At 33.6% G+C, this 19126-nt stretch overlaps 2 protein-coding genes and 1 non-coding gene across 4 annotated transcripts; 1 reads left to right on the top strand and 2 right to left on the bottom strand.

The window, feature by feature from the left end:
* Positions 1-3: 3 nt before the first annotated feature.
* Positions 4-6926, top strand: LOC146162784 (ufm1-specific protease 2-like). Its single transcript, XM_083386055.1, has 9 exons — positions 4-137; positions 1446-1605; positions 1686-1898; positions 2173-2497; positions 2999-3188; positions 3755-3904; positions 4338-4502; positions 4915-5116; positions 6446-6926. The coding sequence occupies exons 1-9, from the start codon at positions 105-107 to the stop codon at positions 6655-6657; spliced, it is 1650 nt and encodes a 549-aa protein (XP_083242181.1). The 5' UTR covers positions 4-104; the 3' UTR covers positions 6658-6926.
* A 5-nt stretch (positions 6927-6931) lies between these two features.
* Positions 6932-16279, bottom strand: LOC146162782 (heat shock protein 75 kDa, mitochondrial-like). Of its 2 annotated transcripts, none has more exons than XM_083386054.1 (14): positions 16141-16265; positions 15161-15434; positions 14401-14647; positions 14075-14207; positions 13492-13675; positions 13005-13141; positions 12306-12524; positions 11050-11197; positions 10334-10461; positions 9705-9824; positions 9151-9337; positions 8657-8814; positions 7884-7956; positions 6932-7246 (listed from the first exon to the last, which is right to left on the bottom strand). In XM_083386054.1, exons 1-14 carry the CDS (start codon positions 16263-16265, stop codon positions 7145-7147), a joined length of 2235 nt encoding a protein of 744 aa, XP_083242180.1. In that variant the 3' UTR covers positions 6932-7144. The 2 variants fall into 2 exon arrangements, with proteins under 2 accessions (XP_083242180.1, XP_083242178.1); XM_083386052.1 differs by having other exon boundaries at positions 6933-7246; positions 15161-15438; positions 16145-16279.
* On the bottom strand, positions 11341-11415 carry Trnaa-ggc (transfer RNA alanine (anticodon GGC)). Its single transcript has one exon. It is a non-coding gene; the product is annotated as a tRNA-Ala (tRNA).
* Positions 16280-19126: the final 2847 nt, after the last annotated feature.

Genomic DNA, 19126 nt, shown 5'->3' with positions numbered 1-19126 from the left:
ATATAAAAATGTAAACAAACTGTTAAACAACAACACTTAATATTTCTGTAAATAACTAAATATCCTGCAAAGATTGGAAAGTTCGTGAACTTTGGCTAGTGGTGATGAAGATTTCAATTGTGGAAGAAGTACAAAAAGTGTGTTGAAAAGTTTTATTTTAAATATTGTTTTGTCGACTAAATCAGGCATTTATTTAATAATAACCCAATAAGATGAACACACTAAGACCTATAAAGCAACAAAATAGAGCAGAATATTGTATAACACTTGTTTTTAGAAACAACCACAGTGTTTAGAACAACCACATCATAGAGCCAACCACACATTATATCCAGTGGTGGGATTCACATTTTTTTTGTCAGTCGGTTCTATCACAAAAGGCATATTTATTAGCCGGTTCTGTTACAAAATGTCATAACTTTTGGAAAATAAACTGAACAGTGAGCATACATTAACACTGTGTCATACACGGGAATGATAGGAACAACAAAACTAAAAAAGTACAAAACTAAAAAAGTCAAGTAAATTAAAACTAAACGATGAAACTATCCGTTTTTGCCATTAAAATTAGCCTACAACATGTTAAAAATGGTGCAAACCGGCTGAATCCCATCACTGCTAACAACCACACTAAAAAGCAGCAGTCATCTTATGACTTTCACTTATGATGTAAAATATAAAATTTTCAGACTAACAATCACAAAAGGAAAACTATTGCAATTATAAAAATTAACCCAATGTATGACAGTTACGTTCGAAATTGGTGTATTAGATAAAAGGCAAAAATTCATTGACAGAAACCAGTAATGCCAACCGGTTCGTTGATCTTATAAAATTTTGTTAGACGGTTCTATAGAACCGGTGCGAACCGGCTGAATCCCATAACTGATTACATCTGTACCATGGAATACAACCTATATTTACCAGAATATAACATAAATCTGTTGAAAACATTCCCTAAAACTGTAGGGAGAGATGGGGTGTGTATGAAATGTTTGGGTGCCACCGATCTAATATTGGCCATTTTAATATCAACATTTGAGCTCCCTAATTTAAACGGCGCTTCTGTACTGTAGATTGGATAAGGTTAGAATTTGGATGAACGTTGAAATTATTAAGCTAGATTTTGGTTTGTTTCAACAGGCTTATGTCTAATTAACATTTGAACCTTTTTCCCAGTGTTAGGTATGTTATTTAATTATTCTAAACTTGTCGTTGACCTTTAGGTTTGTCCATTTATCCTATAACCAATTATATATGAGTTTATTGAATCAGCCAAGAAACTATACTTTTTACAAGCCTCTAAATTGGGAGCTGGTTTTCAAGCAATTTTAAAACATCATTATGATGATCCTATAAAATAGAAAACAAGCGATAATATACTAACTTTTTTATGTTATTTGGGTTATTATTATAGTATTTTAACTACAATTTTCTCTTTTCAGAAGTTGGAAGCCACTTTATCTGAACCTTCTAGTTGTGGCTTTTTGGTCGGATGGTTCACAGATGAACAAACTGTAATAACTGGGTGTTTATGTACAAGCAACAATCGAATCGGAAAACTGGAAAATGCCAAACAAATGTTTGAGATGTGGCTACCTGGAGGTTATAACAACTATTGAAGTTTTCAGTAGTTTTAATCAATATGTTATTTTAATTTTTTATCGCTTGATTTTGTTTCAAAGGTATTGGCATTCTTGGATTATTCGGAAAGAAAATATTAGACGAAAAGATACATATTTCTCTAAACGAAGTTTCTAAACTTGAGATTCACATGAACGAAGATCTTGTTTCATATGATACAATTTCATGTGAAGAGGCGGAAAACATTTTAAAATCACAATTTATGATCTTTCATATAAACTGCGAAACAACTGTCAGTGTATCAAAAATCAAAGGTAACTTATTGTATTATGTTGTAGCTTTTGCCTAATTTATGTATCATTGATTAATTGGCACCCGTTCTATATAATTTTTTTTTTTTGAAAGTTTTGCTAAAATAACATGTGCATGTAGAATTTTGTCATAAACAATGTAGTTCGAAAAACGTAGTAACTGCTTGCATTAAAATTTAAGTATAACTATGTCTATAAGGGCTTTGCTTTTTTACTATGTACTAATAAAACCCCTAACCTTTTCTTGATTTTGTGATTTATCCCATTTTCGTTTCAGGGTGTTTTCAAGTTGAGCTAAATGAAATTGTGTCTGAAAACGTTGCGTTTTACTTGAGCGATTACAAGAGAATTATCAGTAAAACCAGTGATGAGGGTTCTGCCACTTGCAAAGCAGTGTTTGACACAAGTAACTCAAAAAAGAATGAAAGCAAAGAACTGAAAATATCTTCTGTGATACAATGCAGCATTCTTGAGTGTGCATCTTCAGACAGTGAGAGATTTGTGCCAACTGTGGAATGTATCCAAGAAACTCATGAAGTTGCTGAAATTCCGCTGTGTGTTAAAGCACTTTGCTATGTCCACAACGATATGCCATTCAGCAGGTATGTTAATGGATGTTCATATTTTTATTCTATTAATAAATAAAGGTTTTTAAGAGTAGCTAACACTATAGTTAGTGATCTTAACTTACATTTTTGTGAGGCAATAAAAGTTAGTTTATAATGAAATGGATGGAACCAATTATATATAATTATGTATAGTTGCATACCTAACTTTAAAAATATTGTGAGGTATGCTTCGGACTCTGTATTCGAGACTTAATAAGACTCTGCAAAATTGCCTGAGTTCAGAGTCCGTAGACGCAGTATCAAATTTTGATACTGACAAGGCCACAAACTGTGTATTGTTAAGATGGAACCACATTAATTTTCCAACCACTTATTGTGAGTGGATGAATTATGACATCCCTATGTGTAAATTTTTAAATATTCATTTTAGTTACATAAAAAGGTTAAATACAGCTCTACATTCAGTTGGGTTTGATTTTAACCGACTTTGCTTTAACTATCTGTTATTTCATTTCAACTTCACTATTTTGTCAGGTTATTGGAAACGCTGTCGGAATGTGTAAAAAGACAAATTAAGTATTTTAATTCATGTCTGAAGGACCAACCAGCAAACATGTGCGAACTTCCACAATTAAACTATTTTAAATTGCCTGGTTGGTGCCACCCAGTGGAGATTTATTATTCTATTGAAAAAAGTGACGAGGATTTGACGACATACAGAAAGGTACATTGTAGCTTCGTTTTTATTCAAACTGCAGCAATTGAAGCAATGCCAGTAAACTCATTTGTGTTTTATTTTATCTTGACTGGTGACAATTGTTTACTGAAAAATGTAGTTCGGAAAAAGCAAATTTTATTTAAATTACAATTATTGTGCTGCTCATCATAAAAATCTTAAACCAATAGGACTTCTTCGGTACACTAAGCACGGATCTGTAATGTAGCTTGATAAACAGTATTGAAACGTCTTAATCAAGATGATGTCGATCTACTCAACCTTTTGTCTTTGTAATTCATTATAAGATTTCTATTGTGTATATTAGGTTTTTAAAGTTACGGTGTTTTTTTATGACAAAAAATAAGTATCCTGACTGAGTACACCGGAAGCTATAGCAGGATAACAGAATCTGTTGATGCAAGAAAGGCAAGCTTGGAAAACAACTAGCCTACAGTGAGGTTCGAACTCTTGATCTCCGGCCATACCAGGCCTGTCCCATTATTCACGACCTAACTGATTTGTTATTTTTAATAACTGGTTATATCTTTAAACAAAACTGGCATATTATTTAGGATGTTCTTCACCAAGTATTTCTGGAGCCATGTAACCGGCCACTGTTTCGCAAAGGAAATGCAATTGACTTGTTTGGGGAATGTGAACAGTCGGGTCTACTCACAAATACCCATGTTGGTCTTCCTCCTCCAAAAATCATGGATGGCAAGGTAATAACTAGGAAACAAAAATATTTAAACTATTTCTATAAAGGCTGTTATTACAATTAGATGCTTTACAATATATTTACACAAAAAACTTTAAGTTCTCTGTTTTTTAATCTCGATTTCTTATATGGAAAACACATGTATGGTTAAATTTGCAGACTTTGGTCAGTTATGCTAAAGATAAAGCATAGTTGTGAGAAGGCTTGTCAATTTTTTAAAAAAATATTATACAGCAACCACCTAATTTTTTTAACTGTTAATCTTTTGCTAACAAGAAAAAATATTTAGGTCTATTTCTATTCAAAACATACAATTTTTTCAAATAGAAATTAGAGCTTTTTTGTAATTTATAGTGTTATACTTTGATGAGCTATACCAGCCATACATTCTGTAGATATCATTCTGTAAAGCTATATTAAAGCCATGTATTCTGTAGATATCACTGGTGAAAGGAATCTACGGCTACCACCATTACATGCAAGATCACATGGACGATAATGGGTGGGGTTGTGCCTACAGGTCTCTACAAACACTTGTATCATGGTTCAGAAACCAAGGCTATACCACCAAGGATATCCCAAGTCATAAAACTATTCAACAGGTTAGAGGTTTCATTGTAAAACTTATTAGTCAAAAATTAACTGACAAACGCAAAATAAGGATTTTGTGTTTAACATGTAAATTTGCAGTTAGTTTTACTTTTTTTTACTTATGCAGTTAGAAAATAATTATATGCATTTTCAGCCTTTCAGGTGAAATCTATTTATACTACTTTCCCTTTGTCATGCACCATTTTACAGTACCAAACGAGCATTTTTTTAATTTAAAAAAATATTTATATAAAAAATAGGCACAATGTGTACAACACATTTAAACCATGTAACTAACTTTAATATCTGTATGTATATTTCTTTCAACTAATTGATTAAATTAACTTCCGTCTAAAATATAAGCCCAAAAGTTTGTAGCTTTATTAATTGGCAATTGCCAATGATGACTACATTTCTTTTTAGCTTCTAGTTGACATTGGAGACAAGCCGAAACAGTTTGTCGGTTCGCGTAAATGGATCGGTTCGATCGAAGTCAGCTCGGTGCTGAACCAATACCTGGGAATAACTTCCAAGATCATGTTCGTTAGTCAGGGGTCAGATCTCACAAGTCGAGGAAGAGAACTCGCAATGCACTTCAAGAATCAGGGAACTCCCATTATGATAGGTGGAGTATTTGAGATTAGGGATACACAATAATTTGAATTCAATTCAAATAGCAAAATAGATAATTAAACTACTAAACATAATGTTTGTAGTGTTGTTAGGTCAAACATTTGTTACACGTTGGGAAATTTGTTATTTACCTATTTTTAAAATGCTATGGTCTAATAAAGGACCTTTCAATTTAGAAAACACTACCACATGGCGTCAAAATTTAATTTTTTAAATTGTGTTATATAGCTGGGGCCTGGGGGGTAGTGTTGTAATGACTGACTTGACTTAAGTCACTGTTTTCAAATGACTTGACTTGACTTGAGTCATTTGGGCAAAATGACTTGACTTGACTTAAGTCATTCGGACAAATGACTTGACTTGACTTAAGTATTTTGGGCAAATTACTTAGGTTGAAATGAAGTGCTTTCTGTAAGCCTTTTTTTAATAAAATTGAGCTATTTATCCAAATGTTTGCACATAAAACAATTTGTTTGCTATAAGTTGCGTTTTTCTCATTTTTTAGTTCGGTTATTGCTCATAATCGTACGAGATTAAAAATTCCAATAGTTCAACGTTTTATTTTTACGACAAGGACGTGACTTGAAGTTGACTTGCTCTAATTATGACTTGACTGGGACTTGACTTATTTATTCAAAAAGACTTGACTTGGATTTAAGTTATTTTACAAATAACTTGACTGGGACTTAAGTCATTTCAAAATGACTTGTTTACAACACTGCTGGGGGGTCCAAATACGGCGCGCACCTGCAAAATTAATTCTACCAACCAGACGCATATTTTTTTAAAGATTAAGTACAATTAAAGTTTTAGGAAGTTCCAAACTGAATTTGTTCTGCTATTTTAAACTGGAAGACACAATTCTTACTGCAGTTTTTGTTTAGTTTAGAATAGGCTCCCTGACTGATTCCAATTTAATATATACTTTAACTGTGTTTTAGCCATATTCCCTTTATAGTGGTCTAACCAGAAAATGTCCAATGTTTATTTAGTTTGTTGCGCCATTAAAAATCCATAACGAAACTGGTAGTTTGCATTTAACTAAGAGCATTACAGGTTTATAGAAACTACTTAGATAATGTGTATGTAATTAACTCTGTTTAACCACTATCTACTACTTCAAGCCATAAGTTCACAATGACGAGAATAACCTGAAATTGCTAGCATTTCTATTCCTTAAAAATATATATAATTTTGTTCTTCCATTGTAATACTATTTTTTCTACAAGATAATCAATAATTTTCTATATTTCAAGCCACAGGTTCTCTATGGTGGTATAACTGGAAAATGCCCCAACGTTTATTACCTTTTTTTCTGTAGGAGGGGGAGTACTTGCCCACACCATTCTCGGGGTAAGTTTCAGCGAAACAAGCGGAGATACAAGTTTCCTTATTCTTGACCCTCATTATACCGGGGGTGAGGATCTCAAGGTCATTCAAGGCAAGGGTTGGTGTGGATGGAAAGGAGCCAATTTCTGGAACCAAACCGCTTACTATAACCTCTGTCTGCCGCAGCTGCCAGATATGTTTTGATGCAGTGACAACTTGTTTTAGTAAATTGCATTGTTTTTTATACATTTTTTTCAGTTTCGAAAGATTGGTATTTTAAGCTGGCCAGAGAAAGACAGCCTTTTTTATGCCTTGGTTATTGCAACAACTGATAAAGTTTATTAAATCGTAAATATCTGCCAAAAGATTGACCAAATAAATGTCTATACAAGTTTAAAAAAGTCTATTATCGAGCATATTTCTTGTGCAATAAGAGTTTTATTGTTAGTGGTGAAATAAAGTTGCTTCCTTGATATGCTTTTTCATTCAATATTAACAGAGACACAAGGCTAAAATTTACCACAATCTTGACATTATTTTACAGTTGAAATTTATTACTGAGCATCACTTGCAAAAAACACACGGGTATTTGTATTTCGCCGGTTGCTTTACAAAAATGGCACAATTGATTGGTGCAATAAGTTGCTGAATAGAGGAGGATAAGCAGCAGCGATTGTAATAATTGAAAATGTTAGTGTTTTTCCAACACAGCAGATAGCAGGTCGTTCAATCGGTTGACCATTGGCCTTGCGTCGTCCACCAAACCAGCAGACACCATTGCACTGTCGTACAACTGAAACAATAACACACAACTTTAATGTGAGGTGCTAATATATATACTAGCTAAATTAATACTAAGGGCAATAGAAGTCACTGCACCACAAATAAATAACTTATTGCGCAAATTCAATTTGAAAAGGTTCCAAAACAACTGCACCCAGGTTGCTTCGAATTAAAATAACAGGTTAGAAAACTTTGATAAAACATCCCCACTATGTCCTAATAACAACCTGCCCTTTTCACGAACAAGACAACAATCATACTTTCTAAAGGAGGGTTTTTTAAACTGGGGTCCGTGAATTAGTTTTAGGGGGTACATGGAGGCCTAATTGAAATATTAGTGTATATTTAAGAGGTAAACATTTTTTCAAAGAAAACAGTTTAATTAAAAACAAAACGGTTTTACATCGACTGTATTTAGTCTCCATTTCACTGTCACATTTTTTTAACCGAAATCAACAGATATGTGAAGTCTATTTGTATTGTGAAGTCATTTTTTTAATTTTTTTTGCCTATCGTGGTCCATGCGGAGCCAAAAAAATTTGAGGGTTCCGCGGTAAAAAAAGTTTAGGAACCCCTGTTCTAAAGAGATTTTAAACTGGATGCCAGTACTTAAGTTAATCACAAAATTAACAGAAACAATAAGTTACCTGTTGCAGAATTTGTTTTCCCAATTCTTCATCAAGATCTTTAATCTTGTCCAACTTGAGAACAACAGGGTGACTGGAAATAAACAATTAGCTTAAACTAGGTGGAACTTTTTAGTGATTTCAATATTACACAAGCGCAATACATTATGAATATGATAATGCGCGGTTAAACATTTCTGTATTTTAGGATGTGTCACAACCAGATGCATAAGCTTAGATCAGTGGTTCTCAACCTTTTTTCTTTTGTGGCCCATTTTCGTTGCACAAAAATTCTGTGGCCCAAAAAATGTTTACGAATGGACAAACTATAAAAAGGTTTAGAACAAAATATAGCGAAGCATATAACAATAAATTTACATTCCTACTCAATTTCCCCCCAAGGCATTATTCCTGTAAAATTAGGTATAGTGACACAAATTAAACTAAATTCTTCAATAAATCTAGCTTTTTTTAATTGGTCTGTGGCCCATCTAAAAAGTTCTCATGGCCCACCAGTGAGCGCTGGTTTAGATGGTAGAGACTTATTAGAAATGTTTCAACTACAATGCTCATGTTCTTTAGCATTTGCTACAGTTTTTACAAAAATGCGCAAACGAAAATAAAAATATTGTTAGGTCAGCTTATTTGTATTTTCTAAGCTTTTAAAATGGATTTCTTCATAAAAACTGATAAAAAACAAATATGGTGTGATGCAAGATTGTACAGTAAATTTAATTGCTTATTTTTCTTTAAATCCAAAATTTCGATGTAAAATTGCAAAATAAGTTGCTAACCTTCCATTAAGTTGTAATGTTGGATTAAACAGAGCTGATCTTTCAGTTTCAGACAGCCCCTTGGGGTCAGTGAGGTATTGACTCTTAAGGTAATGTCGAACTGACCCCATCTCCCACACTGTCACCATAGCAGGATGCTTGTCCAGTTTGTCAGTTACCTGTAGAAAGAAATAATTCCTGCAGCACCCATTTAAACCTCCGCTTAAATGATTTTTTGACAAGGTGCTTCAAATAAATAATTTGATTAAGTAGCAATAATTAATTTTTTGATAAGTGTTAATGAGCAATTTCACTACCTTTACTTAAAAAAAATTAATCAAAAATAAATCTTGTTATTTATCAAGCATGTTTTTAATTATAAATTATTAAACTGTTAACGTTAAGTGCATTTTAGTCTTCAGTTGGCCAAATTCTATCTTTATACACTTAAAACAGTGGTTATCACTTCAAATATGAAGCTGACAAAGTTAAAACAAATTAAAATCCTGAATTACCTTTACTTCTGCTACTTTTGTGTCCAAAACAGCCTTGGCCCACTCGGTGAGCCCCTTGCTTTGCGTTTGGCTGAGCTGTGTTGTGACAGTTTGTTCGTCGGGTTTAGCTTCTCCGTCACTAGAATCTTTGTCCTTAGTTTGAAACATGTCGGCTAGAACCTCGTTTTCAAGCGAGAAAAGCTGTTTACTAAACAACAAAGGAAGGAAAAAAGTTATGGTCAATACTTTCTGTTTAATCACCATCTATTTATTATTTATTAGTTTTGGATATGTGAAAATTTTTGTTTGATGTCTGAAGCTTTTTTATGAAAAAAAGTAAACATTCAAGTGCCAACATTAATTCCATTATGTAATTTCATTAATCTTAATAACTATAATGTTATATAATTAGATAGACAAAGTTGCTGACATCTATACAGATTTGAGCTATCGGTAAGTACACAGAAAAGGTGGCGACAACATTACAATTTGAACCCAGTATTAGTTAAAGGTTAAGACCTGTTAAATTTCAGAAATATGATTTTTTTAATGAAATAAGAACAGTTTCAACTTACGAATCGAAGTTTTTAAGTTGCAGCATGGTGATCTCATCGTAGGAATCGTAACAGAACAAAACCTCGACATCTTTTCCTTTAAGTGCTTCGAAATAGGGCGAGGTTTCAGCGAGATGGCGACTGTAACATAGAAAAAAGTTCTATTATATAATAAAATGAATTAAAGTCTGGGTGTCAAATAAATGGAAAACCTAAATTAAGTAAGTTTAAGTAAAAAATAAAAAATAACTTCTTATAAGTGTAGTTTGAATAGATATCTCATATGATGATCAGATGATGATACAAGTGCGTATTAAAATGTCTACATTGAGATGATTTCGATTTACTCGGCCTACTTTGTTTAACATTCATTTTCAAGGTTTAAATTTCTGATCGGTAATGAAGCTTGATAATAAATCCCAAGGCCAAAAAGGTCAAGTAGATCGACATCGTGTTGGTTAAGACCTTTCTATACAAACTTGTATCTCCTTCAGTTAAGTATAAGCTCGTATCGAAATTAACTGAAAATGATAGAAGCTCTTATCGAAACGTTTTAATAATTAAGATGTCGATCTACTCGACCTTTCAGGCTTTGCAATTGATTATCAAAATGAATAATTCTTATTGCAAAGTAACTTTTTTCACAGTACCTTGGTGCACAGAGGTAAAATATGTTTCTCTGTCCATCTTTCATCCTTTTAATGTAATCCTTTAATCCTGTGACCTCTCCTTCTGGTAGGTTTGAAGATTCGTATCGCAAAAGCTGGGCAACTTCTTCCTGTAAGTCGGTTTAGAAAAAAATATTTTTAAATACTTTACAATTAACCCTTATATTATCATATTGTTTAAGATTGCCCATCGTAAAATAGTCAGTTGCTTTATAAAACTGTCAAACATTTGTGTGAATTTGAAAATTTTTTAGGTTTTATATATCAACTCAGCAAACTTGCAATATTAAGTCTCAACATTGAACAAACGTAGCTTTGGAATTTCAGTATTGATATAAATGCCTAATGCATAGAAATAAACCCTTTTTAACTCGAACCCAAAATTTTCGCTCAATATTCGTTTCATCCTCCTAGCAGCTGAAACTGGACATAATCAAATTATAAACTTGAATTTACGTAGGTTAATTTGGCCGAACTTTCAATTTATAACATCACATGGCACCTTGGCGCATAAAAGAGATTCAAATTTAGGTTGAAATAACAGGATTTATGTTTCAAAGGACATCCTCGCCCAACCCTTAAAACAGCTGCGTTGAACCCCAAGGAGAGCCACTGAACTAGGTCATCTATTTAAAAAACGAAAGTTTTGCTGTCTGTATTAAAGCATTTAGTGTGGTATGGTAGAACAATACACATACCCTTTTGTCTTGAATGTCTTCAGAAAGCACTCCTTCAGTGATAAAGAGCTTGTAGTTTTGGAAGAACTGCAAATACTTCTCAGAATCTCGCTTGCTTTGGTCCAGGAAGAATTTTATCAGTCTGCTTGTCAAGGTCTCTCGCAGTTTGCTGAAAAAAATTAAGGCAATAAAACGTCAAACCAAAGTGGCACAAATATAAAGTAAGAGCAAAGATTAGTACACTGAAAGCCATTGCAGATTGACAGAATCTGTCGATCAATGATGCAAGCAGGGCAGGCTAGAAAAAAAACTAGCCTGCAGTGAGGTTCGAACTCACGACCTCCGGTCAAGCCGGGACCGTCGCTCTACCAACTGAGCTATGCAGGCTCAGAAGGGAACGAGTCGAGAAACAACCATACACCAATGCTTATTCGGTGAAGAGTCTGCAATGGCTTTCGGTATACTAATGATATGTAAGCCGTTATCGTTGATCAAAAAGCAGCTTTAGAAGGGCTAGATTTCAGTTGTAAACACACATATGTGTGTTCAGGTTTCAAGAGCAAAGATTGTATGAATGTCAAAAACTTAAAACACCTTGAAAAGAATTTTTTTTCTATGATAATAATATACTCAAATTTAAATTTAAAAAATTTTAAATACTCAATTTAAATTAAAAAACTCAGTACAACAATGGTAATGATTTTGGCCTTCAAAATTGAAACAAAAACCCGTAGATAAATCATTTACTAAGGGATAACAAGGGTTAAAATACCTTTTTATATAAGGGACTTTTAAGAAAAATATTTTTTTCCGATTCCATGATTAAATTAAATTCCCAGCAGAGGTTATTCAGTGATCAGAGCAAAGAATCTTATAATAAAAAATAAAAAAAAATAAAACTTTATATTTAATTTTCCTTTTTAACATGGTTAGAAGGGTTGAGTTTGTGCGTGCGTGCATGGTGTTAGTAAACAAAATTGCTGATTTTAATTAGAACTTAGTATTTGTTTAATTTTCCTTTGTTAGCGATCAAAGCAAAGAATCTTATAGTAAAGTTAAAATTCTAATACAAAAATGTCCTTTTTTCCTGATTATTATTTTGAGCAGAGCTTAGTGTTTGCATGTGTATAATGTGCATGTATGTGTTTGAGGCAATTGTGTGTGTGCGTTTTTTCCTCAGTTGCAATTGGTTTGCATGTCATGGGACCCGGTTTTCTTCATGCAACAAGAAAATTAACAGCCAACCATTTTAATCAAACTTAGAGTTGTTTAAGTACCTGATAAGGGCTGAGTTCTGCAGCAATTCCCTGCTAAGGTTCAGTGGAATATCCTCACTATCGACGACCCCTCGCAGGAATCGTAGCCACTTCGGCAGCAAATGCTCCGTGTGGTGTTGGATCAAAACCTTACGACTGTACAGCGACACGCCTGAGCGACCACTGGTGTCTTTGGACATTTCCAAGATGGTTGGCCGCTGCTCCGATATGTAGAAAATACTGAGGAACAGAAGCAATCACAGTAGAGCAAAAATCAAAAGAAAAAAAATTCAACCTGTTTTTGGCGTAAATTGGATTTTTTTGTGAAAGGTAGTTGAGTATAGATAGGTAACTATAGCACTAAGAATAAAAAAAAAATAGTTTCACAATTTTTACTGTGATTTGTTGGTTTTGTCACATGTTTAAGTAAATCAAAGCTCTTTTGAAGAGTTTTTTTTGGCCCCAGTAAGCATCTTATCTTAACACTAAAAATAATTTACACACCTATATAACTAGGATCGGTCACATTAGAAGTTACACTGGCTAGTGATTTAATAATGGCTATGGTAATTGAAACACAGGGTTAGCATGGTTTGATACAGCTATCTTGGTAAAACTGCTTCTAACCATTTAATAACATCGGTTAATTCATTTAACAAATTCTGTTATGCCCAAATACATACCTATGTTTAAAATGTTTTATAAACCTATTCTGCTCACCTTCTAATGTTGAGGGGTGCGTCGGTCTTGTAAAAGAGCTTGTACATATAATGTTCCTGATCGTTTCCAGATAAATGACGGAAGAACTTGAGATGTTGATCTTCGTCAATATCCCTTGCTTCAAGCGTCCACAAAGGCTACACAATTAAAACAAATATTGCAGAGCAGAACAACCACATTTTCTTTCAAGATTTGCCCTTATTTTTAGATCTACATTTAAAAAAATTAGTTCTTTTTTTTGGAAATGGGCTAATGTATTTATTAAACTATTGTAAATACAACCCATTTATATAATCACAGTTTTTAGAGATTGTTCACTATAAAAATCATAGTTATTCCAGGTCTTTATTTTGGGTGGTAAAAGGTAAAAACCAAAATGCAAGACATGAAGAATGTACTAATAACATTGTTGGATACCAGGCCGGCATGTTATTTTTGACGGGGAATTTTATGTATGTTTTCCCATTTTAAAGCATGACTAGTGCACCTGAACGGGGTTAAGCAGCTTTCCATTAAGTTTAACAGGAAAGCCGACGAAGGCGCTGTGTTTCTGTATGATCTTTGCAACAGTTTCATCTTCAGCAAAGTTGCGACAGTCCGGTTTCAACTGGACGACGATTTTTGTTCCCGGTTTCACTTCCTCTGCTTCACTTATCTCATATGAAACACCCCTGGAAAAAATTACAAATATTCTACCTTTTCTATCAGAGAAATAAATTTCATCAATCAGTGACTAGCTTATCAGAACACATAGCTTTTTTGCATCATATAGTTGTTTATAAATCTATAAAATTTTAACGCCAAAGATTATAAATCAAGAAGATATAAGATTATTTAACAATTTGAGTACAAATAAATGTTCAATTTTTCTTCTTGACAAAAATTCTGAAAAATCAAAATCTTAGAACTTTGTGCATTGTAATCGTAATTGAGTCGCGTCAAGTCATTTGTTAACAAATCACTAAGTGGTATAGTTACAAAAATAAATAAAGACTGTCGGAAAATTCTAATCTGTGATATAGCTTGAATATCGATAACAAGATACATTTTTTTACTATTAGTCTAGTTACCCTTGTGAAGTCCAACAATATCCCACACTGTCTGGTTCATGTGTTTTTGTGTACACGCGCACCTCGTTACCGACCATAAAGGTAGAGTAGAAACCAACACCGAATTGGCCAATAATAGATGAATTTGCATCGCCTAAAACAAATAAATAGGAATAAAAAACAGGAATGAAAAAATACACAAATTTGAAAAAATGCATGATTTTAATTAAAAAAATAAACAATTGGAAAACTGTAACAAAATATAAACTTTTTTTATCTTAAAATTATCATTAACGAAATTGCTTTTAAATTACTTTCTATTAATAAAAGACAAGAAATAAACCAACCTTTATCTGATATTTGCTTCAGAAATTCTTTAGACCCAGATCGTGCAATAGTTCCAAGGTTATTAGTGAGATCTTCTTTACTTAATCCGATTCCAGTGTCTTGAATTGTGAAAGTATTGTTTTGTTTGTCAGTTCTGATGTGTATTTCGAGCGGGAAATCGTCGGAAGTTTCTTCCGAGGTGAGCCTGGAATATCTCAACTTCTCCAATGCATCGCTCGCATTTGATATTATCTCCCGGATAAAAACCTATTTAAACATAAATTTTAATTGATCTAAAAATCAGAAGTAAGAGATACAGAAATTATGATGGTAAAACATAGTTTGTTTACTGCAAACTATAAAAATGAGTTAATTTAATACAAAAAAAAAATAACAAAATGTGCATTTTTCTTATAATTTATTTTTAGAATTCAATAAGTAATGGCTTTTAAAGTGCTTCTATCGTTCTTTCAACAACAGCAGAAAGCAAGTGCTCATGATATGGTAAGTGTCCATTCAACTATTTATACTATCTGAGTCAAGTTATAAGCTACACAACATAATCGACCTTTTCAGTTTATCCTAGAAATATTTTTTGAGTTTTATTCTTCATGGTTTTTATACAAAACTTGTAGTAATTTATTTGCTGCCGTAAAACACTTAGCATTTACTTTCATATAACTATGCAATTTAAAGCATCTCCCTTATAAAATATCAAAACTTTTAATGACTTTTTTCCATCAAACGGTCAAAATTTAAAGCAAACCAAGGTAAACAAACCTCTTTTTCGGAGTAAAGAGACTTTGCGACAATGTTAAGAAGTTCGGCGGTTTCGGCCTGGAATTCATGTTTGTCTTCTGAACCAGCCACCACTTTTTCGGTGTCCTTTATAATCGATTCTTCAACAACTTCTGCCTGTTCTTCAGTTGCCTCGATCGGTGGATTTTCTTCGCTTGATTCAGCTGTCTGGTTGCTGTACATTCGCCAGCTCGTGACATCATAAAAGGCTGAAGTTTTTCCATTTTTAAGAAGAACTTTTGGACTCCGAGAGTCACTTTCTAATAATAAAATGTAAAACAAGTTTTTACTTACATGAAAGCCTAAAAATGTGTTTTGCTAGTATTATATTATTGTCTTCACAGCAAGATTTGAAATTGCGCACTTAAACTTAAAAAAAAAAAAAAAGATCTTCAAACTGAGGTGTGCAAAAAACAGGATTGATTGCACACCTCAAAATTTGGTGCTGCACACCCAAGATCTCAGCGTTAAGTGTGATGAAATGAAGACTAACCAAAAGATACCGATACCAATTTTTATAAGAATTTAAATTGATAGAAAAAAATGCAAATAACAAATATATATTTCAGTTTCGTTATTTGGCACTGGTCGAAAATCGCACCACAAAGCACATTATTTGGGTTAGGATAGGTCAAGTATTATTATTAAACAATGAATATAATAATACTTGACCCACACACACCCAAACGCTAACTCTAACTCAACTATTGTGAGTTGGTTTAACAATTGTGGTAGGATTCTAGACCAGCGCCATTTATTTTATAACTCCTATTTTGCATAATATGTTGGAAATTTGTTTTTCAGGAAAAGCTGTATGATATGATCGTTGTAAAACATCGGCCAAATTTTACCGATACAGATTTATCGGTACGAGCCTAATATCGGCTGATGTTATCGGCCAAAAACCGATATAACGGTCTATCTCTAGTTAAGTATGAGAAATCATTTTAAAAGTCATAAACCTACCGAGTACTTTTGTCGATGATTGGCGTGCATAAACTCGTGAAGTTGAAGTGGCCAATCTTCGTACAGTGGATAAGTTTTTCCTCAATAATATCGAAGAACACGTTTTGCTGCATGACGCCATCTTGGAAAAGCATCTACTACGATCTGGATCCGATGAGACAAGCACCAGCCACTCGTGAGGTTAAAGTTCAAAAATGATGGCGCTAAATTATACAAAAGAGATAATAACGGACTCCAGTAATAGACCGAAAATAGAATAACATCAACGTCGGTATGCAACAATCTTAAGAATAATATGCGAACTGAAAGGTCAATTTGTTCTATATGACGTCACATTTAGATGCAACTTTGGGTCGTCACGTTTTGACGTAAAAGGAAATTGTTAGGGGAGTTATTGATTAAGTGAGGGATGCGGTTTGGGTTTAGGTCTTGGTCTTGGTTTTATTCCGTAGGGTTTAGGCCTTATTTCGATTTAAAACTAATTTCGACTAATGTGTATCTATATACAATGTGTATCTATGTTCCATTTTTTCAATTTTCTTGTTTTTTTTTCTCAAACTGTGTTTTTTATTTTAACGATGATGAATGAAAAACAACCAAACAGACTGGTTGCACTAACATGAAGAATTTGTATATTTCAACAGGTGGGACATGACCACCGTGCTATCTGAACTCCACTTAAACAAACTGCGTTGCATTTCAAAGAGCATACTGTCAGGTCGCTTGTAAATTTATTGTACATTCAAACAATTCAACATTGCCCGCTTTTAATAAAAAAGTTTACAGTGCAGTAAAATGCGTCTCGCAAGATAAGCATGTGTATATTTCAACAGGGGAAACATGACCACCGTGCTATCTGAACTCCACTAAATCGAAACTAAAATAAACTGCCATTGTAATTTAAGGAGCATACTGTCAGGTCGCTTATAGATTTATTGTACATTCACATAATTTAGTATAGCTCGCTTTCAATAAAATGGCTTACAGTGCAGTAAAAACACGTGTTGCCAGTAAGGAGCGCATCGTTGACTGTTGTGCAATAGAAAGGACACGACTAACGTTGCATTCAAAGCGAATGTGTTGAGAATTAAAACTGGCCAGCGCACAGGAAATACGCCAGAAAGCCTTTAGCAGACTTTAGCACACGCACAACAAACACAGTACTGCAAATAACAAATACAGACGCTGATTCGCTACACATGCATTTGTTGTATATTGTTTTTAATCCAGCAGCCGCGTGACACTATACAGCATGGGTGGCCAACCAATCAGATAGCAAGAGCCGCATTTGTTACTTGGTTAACCGCTAAGAGCCACACCTTACACACATGGAACGAATTGAATAGCCTATATCACACCTTTGGAACACAATACACAGGTTTTTTTATTAACTTCAATAAAAATATAAAAGCCATAATATTTGGTAAAAGCGACATTTCGCAATTTACAGACGTTTCAGCAATAACTCATGCCATCATCAGTGTAAAAATCAAGTGATGATAAAAGCGTAAAAAGAAAGGAAAAAAGGACAAAAATAGCAGCAAAAAAAGGCGATGTATGGGTCAATGTGTAGCGCTAGGTATTAAAAAGATATAAAGGTGCCGAGGTTGTATCTATATTTTAACGCTTTTATGTTCACTTGATTTTTACACTGATGATGGCAGGAGTTATTGTTGAAAAGTCTGAAAATTGCGAAATGTCACTTTTGTCAAATATTATGGCTTTTATATTTTTATTGAAGTTGCTATATCACACCATTTCTTATTCCCACAGAGCGATTGCACGAAGCGCGGAAAAAGTGCCTTTATTTCGTTAAGTGGACAAAATTTTAATTTAGAAAGAGACGCGACGCATTGAATGAAAAAATACACATTTCTAGATATAATTTCATTCATCAATATTATTTGGTAAATACTTGGCGTTTATTTTGTTTCGAAAGTGTTACCAAAAGTACAAAGGCCTTCAGGCAAACAGTCTGAGTCCGACAATAATATATAACTTTCACAAAAAAACTTGACACATTTAAAAAAACCATAAGTGCGACATGAACGTAAGAGCAGCATAAAACTGAGTGAAGAGCCGCATGCGGCCCGCGAATTTGCCACCCCTGCTATATAGCAAAAGAGCGACGGCGTTAGGGATCAGCTCGAAATGCCGGCTGGGTTTTCTAGAACGGCCAGGTAAGGAAAAGAGTATCGAAATATTTGACGCTTTACCAGGCGAACACACTATAATTACAAGCACAAACAGACATGCGTCATTTCTCTACAAATATAACGCTACCGCCTGGGAAAAAGTGGCCGTTTGCCTTTGGCGGGAAAATATCTCGTGCTCAACAGTGGCAAGCCATGGGTCGATAAAAAATGGAGTACTATATAGATTTGGTTTAAGGATATTTACACTTGTGGAATTGACCTAAGCGAGTAGCCTTTAACCTTTTTATTAACGGAACCTAAATTAAATACAAAATAAAATCAGCATTTAAATGCGACCCCAGTTTTTTTGCCGATAGGTAATTTTTAAACCAGGGAGTCGAACCGGAACCGAACCGGAACTTTATGAACCGGTTTTGGGTCAATTTTGTCTGAACTGTAACCGAACCTGAACCGGGTTTTGTAAGATTTTAAGGAGCCGAACCGAACTGAACCGAATATTTTGAAAGTACCTGAACCTTAACTGAACCCGAACCTGTTAACTAAAGCGGTTCGCTCCAGCATGACGTCACAACTTCTATTTTAAATACTCGAGTTATGCCATGTTTAAAATTTTATGAACAAATTTGAATATTGATTAAAAAAACGTTTATTTTTTTATTTTTCAGATATTTCCATAATAAGTTGCTGTTTTTTTAATACGTCACGTAACTTTGATTGAATGACTTACTATTCAAAGATTATTCTCTACATATATTGATCCACATTTTTAAATTTAGCACAACTTATATTATATCCGAACCGAAACTTTATGAACCGGTTTTGAAAT

This window comes from Ascidiella aspersa, chromosome 3, assembly GCF_963924565.1.
Source record: "Ascidiella aspersa chromosome 3, kaAscAspe10.2, whole genome shotgun sequence".
Lineage (NCBI taxonomy): Eukaryota > Metazoa > Chordata > Ascidiacea > Phlebobranchia > Ascidiidae > Ascidiella > Ascidiella aspersa.
The sequence above is the reverse complement of the archived record's forward strand: the minus strand, read 5'-3'. Positions and strand labels throughout refer to the sequence as shown.

Coding starts and splice junctions, on each gene's coding strand:
- LOC146162784 (XM_083386055.1), top strand. CDS start 105: ATGAAGATTTCAATTGTGGAAGAAGTACAAAAA. Junction 4,503..4,914: donor GTCATAAAACTATTCAACAG/GTTAGAGGTTTC, acceptor ATTTCTTTTTAG/CTTCTAGTTGACATTGGAGA. Junction 5,117..6,445: donor GGGAACTCCCATTATGATAG/GTGGAGTATTTG, acceptor TTTTTTCTGTAG/GAGGGGGAGTACTTGCCCAC.
- LOC146162782 (XM_083386052.1), bottom strand. CDS start 16,265: ATGGCGTCATGCAGCAAAACGTGTTCTTCGATATTATTGAGGAAAAAC. Junction 12,525..13,004: donor GCACCCCTCAACATTAGAAG/GTGAGCAGAATA, acceptor TCTGTTCCTCAG/TATTTTCTACATATCGGAGC. Junction 11,198..12,305: donor CAGAACTCAGCCCTTATCAG/GTACTTAAACAA, acceptor AATTTTTTTCAG/CAAACTGCGAGAGACCTTGA.